This window comes from Sander lucioperca, chromosome 14 (assembly GCF_008315115.2).
Source record: "Sander lucioperca isolate FBNREF2018 chromosome 14, SLUC_FBN_1.2, whole genome shotgun sequence".
NCBI lineage: Eukaryota > Metazoa > Chordata > Actinopteri > Perciformes > Percidae > Sander > Sander lucioperca.
The window spans coordinates 9,307,234-9,315,901 of NC_050186.1; the positions used below are offsets into that span (position 1 = coordinate 9,307,234).

The 8,668-nt window shown below is 41.9% G+C and overlaps 1 protein-coding gene across 1 annotated transcript in view; it reads left to right on the top strand.

The window, feature by feature from the left end:
- The first annotated feature begins 224 nt into the window (after window positions 1-224).
- The window catches only part of atp6v1b2 (ATPase H+ transporting V1 subunit B2), a 15,658-nt gene continuing 7,214 nt past the window's right edge, over window positions 225-8,668 (top strand). The window contains exons 1-8 of the mRNA XM_031287888.2: window positions 225-482; window positions 2,647-2,702; window positions 3,305-3,403; window positions 3,864-3,957; window positions 4,626-4,703; window positions 4,904-5,043; window positions 5,956-6,057; window positions 6,441-6,538. Coding sequence (XP_031143748.1) covers window positions 335-482; window positions 2,647-2,702; window positions 3,305-3,403; window positions 3,864-3,957; window positions 4,626-4,703; window positions 4,904-5,043; window positions 5,956-6,057; window positions 6,441-6,538 — 815 coding nt within the window. The 5' untranslated portion in view covers window positions 225-334. The remainder of the gene's footprint in view (window positions 483-2,646; window positions 2,703-3,304; window positions 3,404-3,863; window positions 3,958-4,625; window positions 4,704-4,903; window positions 5,044-5,955; window positions 6,058-6,440; window positions 6,539-8,668) is intronic.

Sequence of the window (8,668 nt, forward strand, 5' to 3'; positions counted from 1 at the left end):
TTCTTTTTTTTCATCAATAATGTACAACTTTATAGTTTCAGCATCCCTCGCGATCATGACGCAGCTTGTGTGCGTGCACATTCTGCACCCATTCAGCCTCATTTCTCTCTCTCTCAACAGCTATTTTCTATATATTATGTGTTTCTGTATTTATTGCTTTTTTCATATTAATGTTCAATATGTTTGTTTATGTACACACCAAGCACCAAGGCAAATTCCTTGTTAAAGTAGCTTACATACTTGACAAACCATTTTTCTGATTCTGTTAACCGACTGCGCATGCGCCGCGGCTGTCACGACTCTGCTGCTGCTGCTGCCTGCTGCAGGTGGAAACATGGCGATGAAGGCGCTCCGAGGGATGGTGAGTGAGCTGTCGTCGGCCGTCAGCGGGAGCAGACCGACCGCCACCGCGGCCTCCGCCGCCGCCTCCCGGGAGCATGTGATGTCCGTGAGCCGGGATTACCTCTCCCAGCCCCGCCTCAGTGAGTCTCTCTGGGTCAGATACATCCACTCTGCTCCAGGCTCCAGGCTGACACACAGCGACACTGTTTGTTTTAAAGACTTTCACGCAGTGGTGTAGTCTAACGTATTGTAGTGGGGGGGTATACTGTACTGTATATGTATGGGCCAGGCTCTGGGTGTCCTCCCCCAGGAAAAATGTTGAGCGTCAACGACTTCATTTCCTGCATTCTGACAGACTTTTACGCACCAATTTTACGGTGGAAATACCTTTAATTAATCAACGTGTAGTTTTTTTTCAGTGTATTTTTTTTTTAACGTTTGACGTTTTATTGCTTGAAAATTCACCTTAAGATGAATTAATTGAAAAACAACGGTTGATTCCTTTTCTTTTTAAATCCCCATCAGTCAGTTAGATGACAGACTGCTGTTTGTATTTTCTGTCAGTCAGAACACACTCATTCACTCGCTCACTATTCCCTATATAGTGTTTATTAGAGTGAAATATACAGTGCTGCTCATGAGTATAGGAACCCATGCTAAAGTTGACTAAAAAGAGGAATAACCATCTTTTGGAAATTGATCTTAATGCCTTAATTAAAAAAATGAGGAAAAATCCAACCTTTAAGGACACCAATTTTCTTTGTGAATGAATAATGTATCGTAAATAAATAAATGTTCTTCCTTAAAATACAGGGGGCATAAGTCAGTACACCCCTATGTTAAATTCCCATAGAGGCAGGCAGATTAATATTAAAAGGCCAGTTATTTCATGGATCCAGGATACTATGCATCCTGATAAAGTTCCCTTGGTCCCCACATCATCACATACCCTTCACCATACCCCACATCATCACATACCCTTCACCATACCCCACATCATCACATACCCTTCACCATACCCCCACATCATCACATACCCTTCACCATACCTAGAGATTGGCATGGTTTTATTTCAGTTAGCCTAATTTGCATTGAGAGATGATCTTATGGAAAGTACCCCATGCCAATCTCTAGGTATGGTGAAGGGTATGTGATGATGTGGGGTATGGTGAAGGGTATGTGATGATGTGGGGTATGGTGAAGGGTATGTGATGATGTGGGGCTATTTTAACTTTTCATCCATCGACACAATGTTCACTACACGTTCAAACGAGGCCGTGCCCCTTTAGGAGACAGGAAGTGAGGACCGTTTCATAACGCTGGCGCTGCTTGAAATGCGCTCTCTTTAGTATAGAAGATCTTTGTACTTGGTAGAGCGGGTGCCCATATATAGAGGTTTACTCCTCGACGCAGCGGGCCAGGGTTCGACTCCGACCTGCGGCCCTTTGCTGCATGTCATTCCCCCTCTCTCTCCCCTTTCACGTCTTCTTCTGTCCTGTCAAAAATAAAGGCCAAAAATGCCCAAAAAATAATCTTTAAAACAAAAAAAGATCTTTGTACATAGGTATGCTCAAATTAGCAGTGCATTGTGGGTATTTTACAGTGGACTACTGTAATGGGAATTTGTCCAAATAAGGCCCTAAGGCCTGTCAAATCTGACTCCAATTTATTAATTCCTGCGCCTTCTTTGATTGGACTTAAATTCACCAGAACACAAGGACCAATCTGAGACGAAGAATTTACTGAGTCCAGCATAAAAGTTACAACACAATTGTGGGTTCACAAACAGAGTCTAAGTTTCCCTAGCGACAGACATGAAGTCAAAGCTCGGTCCACCAAAGTCTCTGTCCGAATGAGCTTCGATCTGAGCTTTCCCTGTGTTCTTATTCTCTCCTCACAGGGCGGTGTCTTCCTGCCTCTCGGCAGAGACGCTATCTTCGCCCAACACATGCTCGGGTTGAGGCCTCTGTCTGGTGCAACTTCCTAACTGTCTTTCCTGTTTGTCTGCTTATCTGTCTGGTACACAATGCACCTTCTGTTCATCAGAGTTCACCCAGAGTACAGCCACTTCCTTAATGACTGCACACAGCCCTTTTTGCAACACAATGCAATTTTAACTGTCAGCAACTTTTTATTCTACACTATGTAGTCAATGAAATTTACGGCGGAGAATTCGAACACCACTACAAAATGGCGAACGCACTATATAGGGATTAGGGAACTATTTCTGTGATTGGGAAGGGTTTCCAACACAGCTACTGTGTTTGCCCCCTCTTGAACCCAAACTGTTTCCTGTCTCCTCAGCCTATAAGACGGTGTCTGGAGTCAACGGGCCGCTGGTGATTCTGGATCAGGTGAAGGTAAGGACATAACTCATCTATTCAATTCAGTTTTATTTCTAGTGTCAAATCATAACAAGAGTTATCTCAGGACACTTTACAGATAGAGTAGGTCTAGACCACACTCTATCATTTACAAAGACCCAACAATTCCCCCCCAGGATCAAACATTTGGTGCAGCAGCGGTGAGGAAAAACTTCCTTTAAACGGACAGAAACCTCGGACAGAACCGGACTCCACAGTCACGTTTATTTCTTTATACTGAGCCTCTCTGACGCCAGACTGGCTCTTATCAGGCATGAATATTTAAAGAGAAAAGGCAGAATAATTTGAGAAAAAAGTGAGGTTATTTCTGGGGGAAGAAGTTGGAATGTTTTGAGAAAAAAAGTCTGAATAATTTGAGAAAAAAAGTCAGAATATTTTGAGAAAAAAGTCAGAATATTTTGAGGAAAAAGGTTGAGAATATTTTGAGAAAAAGTCAGAATATTTTGAGAGAGAAAAATAAGAATGTTTGTCATGAAACGCTGCTTTAAAATGAGAACGTAGCAGTGTAGACGTAGCCTGAAACAGGATGTAGAATATAAAGTGTTTCCTGTCTCTAACACTAAACTTCCCTCGGACAGTTTCCGAAGTACGCCGAGATCGTCCATCTCACGCTGCCAGACGGGACCCGGAGGAGCGGCCAGGTGCTGGAGGTCAGCGGCTCCAAAGCCGTGGTGCAGGTACTCCCACAGAAACACCCACTGGCTCAAACCACAGAGGTGAGGCGGGGGGGGGGGATGCAGGGGATATTCCCCCCCCCCCCCCAATATTTAAAATGCCACTTTGGGCAAGTTAATATAACAAGTGTCTTGCCTGTTCAGAATGCGAATGTCACTTTAGACGTTTTTTAAGAAAAAAGTAGAATTTTTTTCCAACAACTTATTTCAACTTATTTATTTATTTTATTACTGTGATTTTTTTTTTACGTTCTTTCAAATGTTTTTTCGGCACTTTTCAAATGTTTTTATTTGACGTTTTATACAGAAATTTTTTTTTTATGCAATTTGTATAGGAGCCAGTAAAAATTGACTTTGGGCAAGTAGAATAAAAAAACAAACCAAACCTTACCGTTGAACGGTGACCCTGAAGATATCCTGCTCTGTGTCTCAAACCCCCCACCCCCCCCCCACCCCCCCGCAGGTGTTTGAGGGGACGTCCGGCATCGATGCCAAGAAGACCAGCTGTGAGTTCACCGGGGACATCTTACGGACACCCGTCTCTGAGGACATGTTGGGTAAACACGTGTCTCTTTCACTTAGATGTTAACTCCATGTTTGATAAAGGGGAAGATAGTTTGGTTCGGAGTAGGGCTGCACAATATATAGTTTCTTAATCGTCAGCTGGATATCAACTGCCGCAATAAATATATCACGAAAGACACTCAGACACTTTTTTGTGTTTTAGTTGAGACAAAATCTCAGCAGAAAACTGCACTTTAAAATGTTACTGTCGTTCTCTTTTTAGCGCTGCCTTTTATGTTCAACTCAGTGTTCAGTTTGTTCCTTAAAAGAAAGTTGGAAATGATTTCCTTTCATTAGTTTTAAACTCAACAATCAGTTTGTTGTATTTTAGCAGAATACTGAAAGCAGCAGAACTGAAAACATTAATATCTGTTTATTGATCACGACTTATATCGTTATCGCGTACTTTCCTCATAATGTTCAGCCCTAATCTGTTGAGGTGTGTGTGTGTGTGTATGTCTCTGTGTGTGTGTGTGTGTGTCTCTGTGTGTGTGTGTGTGTGTGTGTGTGTGTGTCTCTCTGTGTGTGTCTGTGCGTGTGTGTCTCTGTGTGTGTCTGTGTGTGTGCATGCGTGTGTCTCTGTGTGTGTGTGTCTGAGTCTGTGTGTCTGTGTCTCTGTGTGCATGGATGTGTGTGTGTGTGTGTGTGTGTGTGTGTATAGGCCGTGTGTTTAATGGCTCTGGTAAACCTATCGACAGAGGACCAGCAGTCCTGGCTGAAGACTTCCTGGACATCATGGGTACGTAGTTTCTGCTCTAAAGACGTTCTTTATGACTGAACAGCAATCTCTGAAACTGGTCCAGTATTAAGCAAGGCTCAGATTATTATTCCAAGTGTCTAGTGAAGCTGGAGAACACACTAACACACTTCATATGTTAGCTGCTACATTTATACACCAGCCGTCTGTATGCTTCATATTTTCATGTTCTAATGTTGTAGGTCAGCCCATAAACCCTCAGTGTCGTATCTACCCTGAGGAGATGATCCAGACCGGCATATCTGCCATCGATGGCATGAACAGCATCGCCAGGGGGCAGAAAATCCCCATCTTCTCTGCTGCAGGGCTGCCGCACAATGAGGTACACACACACACACACACACACACGAGGTACACACGAGGTACACACACACAGACACACAATGAGGTACATGCATGCGCGCACACACACAGACACACACACACACACACACACACACACACACACACACACACACACTAGGGTGACCAGACATCCCCGGTTTCGGTGACCTGTCCTGTTTTTGTAAAGTGCTTAGCCAGTGTATCACATCATAATGGTTATTATATTGCCAGATTCCAGACAATCCCACTTACTTATATATATCCCACTTACAAATATGAATATATATTTCTACTGGTATGCTTCCTAGTGACATTAATGCAAAAATATGAAGAACAAACTATTCCACCTGTGTGTGCATGGTTAAAATTCTGAAGTGCAAAATAGTTCAGGCTACAGCACAAATATTTCCACCCATAGATAAGAATAATCAAGTCTAACCTCTGAATTTCTTTTCAAAGTGCACCAGATTGATGCATTTAAATGTTAAAATAGACAACATTTTCTTACAGGGGTGCATGCCCATGGACCTAGGGGGGCTTGTGCCCCAGTGCAGCTCTAGGTCTAGTGACCCCCCTGGGGCTGTGTCCCCGTTTTAAGTTTTACGAAGATAAAAACATTACCTGTTTTGGAGGTATTTACGCTTCTGAGCTGAAAATGTCCCCAGATTTTGTCTCAGAAATCTGGTCACCTTAACACACACACACACACACACACACACACACACACGAGGTACATGCATGCCGTTTTTTTTGTAATGTCTTTGTTCGACGTTGCATCATCTCATACACACGTAGACACATTAACAATCGTTAATTTACCGACTGTGATTTGCGTTTAAATGAGGCTGAAGATGAACAGAAGACTTTGTTCAGAGATCTTTGTTGGGTGATGTCCTCCATGTTCCCTCAGATTGCTGCTCAGATCTGCCGGCAGGCCGGTTTGGTGAAGAAGTCCAAAGACGTGATGGACTACAGCGAGGACAACTTCGCCATCGTGTTTGCAGCCATGGGGGTGAGAACTTCACATTCTTCTTCACTTCAGCACACTCCGCCAGCGCCTACGCTGGTGTTTCTGCTTATTGTGATGTCATTTCTGCTTATTGTGATGTCATCTCTTTAGAGTATCTTCAAGTTCTTCATATCCCTAAAATCAGAACAACCGGAGCTGGAAGTTTATGTAGTTCAATAAACCAGAAAAACTCAAAAAATGTATTGAAATTGTGTCATAAATATGAAGAAAAAAAAAATACAGACATGTTTTCATCTTATTGTCCTAAAAGAAAGAGTGATGTCATCACGAGGTAACAACGTAACAATGCAAAAGACCTTTAGCTTTAGATTTGTGCTGCAGAAAGGACCGACTGCTCTAGCCGTGTGTCTTGTGTGTGCCACCAGGTGAACATGGAGACAGCTCGGTTCTTCAAGTCTGACTTTGAGGAGAACGGATCCATGGACAACGTCTGTTTGTTCCTGAACCTGGCCAACGACCCCACGTAAGACTCAGCAACTTACTCACTTAAAGAACGCTTGATTTAGAATATTTTTCAAACTTTATTTATGAGAGATCATTGAGGGTGACCCTCATTTCCAATCTCATCGAGTTAGATTACAAACTGTTAGGATAATTAATTATCAAAATCACTGGAGTTGTTTCTTTAAAGTGCTCATATTATGCTTTTTGGCTTTTTCCCTTTCCTGTATTGTGTTATATATGTTTTTGTGCATGTTATAAGTTTACAAAGGTAAAAAGCCCAAAGTCCCCCCCAAAGGGACTTACCATCTCCAACAGAAAACACTGTTCACAAACTGCTCCAAACAGCTCTATTGTAGTCCAGCCTTTACTTCAGAGACAAACGTGGTCACTTTGGAACACACGTTATAATGCTCGCCTAGCTGCTAGCATGGCACGCCCTCATACTCTGCTTCTGACTGGCTAGTAGTCCTTACCTAGGTACTGTCAGGGCACGCCCTCATACTCTGCTTCTGACTGGGTAGTAGTCCTTACCTAGGTACTGTCAGGGCACGCCCTCATACTCTGCTTCTGACTGGCTAGTAGTCCTTACCTAGGTACTGAGCATGTGCGACTGCCAACAAAGATGTTCCAGCAGTGAGAGGTCTCACTCTGTAGCTAAAACAGAGACCTGAACACAGGGTGAAAAGAGGAGCTGCAGCAATGTGCAGTACAACACAAATATGGTGTTTTTTGAAAATTAAACCACATAAACCTATTCTGGTACAACCTCTAAATACAATTATGAACCTGAAAATGAGCATAATATGAGCACTTTAAGCCTATTTTACTTGCGCAAGTAGAGTCAGTTTACAGCACTCAGTTTAAGTACAGAAAATGATGTCTTTTTAAAGGAGCCGGGAGTCAAGTTAGTTATTCGGTTCATGCACTCAGTAGCTTTCTTCTTATCTCTGGTCAGGCCCAGCCTCCACATAATGCGCTCTGCCCTCAGGGCATCCTGTGCTTTTTCGCAAGGTCATGATTATCACATGAGAAACAGAAATAGTTGCACACAGACTTCATGCAAATAGTTTAACACTTTTGTTGTCGTCAGTCAACAAAAAAATCAACACTGTTTTCTGACGTTTGTTTCCAGATGCTTTTTTAAAACCTTTTTGTCACTTAAATGCAACACTAACACCAACTTGTTACCACAAGTTTTACACTTATTTTTTGGAATTTATGGTCAACAAACCTCATTTATATGAAATTATACCTAATTTTTTGAGTTAAAAAAGCAGAAATTATAAATTATTTTGACTAATACTTAAGATCAGAAGATGTTGAGTGGATAATCACAGACTGGTATATGTCAAAGTTTAGCCAGGATATTGTTTTGAAATCATTAAAAAAAACAAATTTCAAATGCTACACAATTTAATAGAAGACCTAAAATGTTATGAAAGTAATCATTGATTTTACCTGAAGAACTTATAGAACCATCCATGTTATTTTGGGGCAATTTGGTTTAAAGGAAACCTATATTTCTGTATTAAAAAAACTTTGAAAACGGGTCAAATTTGACCCAAGGACAATACAAGGGTTAACACTAAAATGACGCATATCAGTTTGCTAGTAAGCATCATTTTTCTAACACAAACACAAATACAGAACAACAACACACAAGATACAATCATAAGAAAAATAGAAAGACAATAAAACATTCAGAATTGGAAAATGATTTGATAAATAAATTAGCATAATAAGGTCGCAAAAGAAAATACAATTACAAGTTTGCAGGTTTTTTTGGGGCATTTCTGCCTTATTTGATAGGATAGCTGAGATATGAAAGGGGAGAGAGAGAGAGGGGGAAGACATGCAGGAAAACCGTCACAGGTCGGATTCGCACCCTGGACCTTCTGCATCGAGGAATAAACCTCTGCACATGTGCGCCCACTCTACCAACTGAGCTAAACGGCCACTAAAACCAGATTTCTAAGGCCCTGTACACACAAACACAGGCTTTTTCTAGACGGTTAGGCCGTTCGTCCACACGCAAACGCAGTATCAGGTCACTGAAGCCGAACCTTTTTGAAAACTCCTGCCAGGGTGAAGATTTTTAGAAACTCTGGTTGCATTGGTGTCGTGTAGCCGGTGAAAACGGGGATTTTGG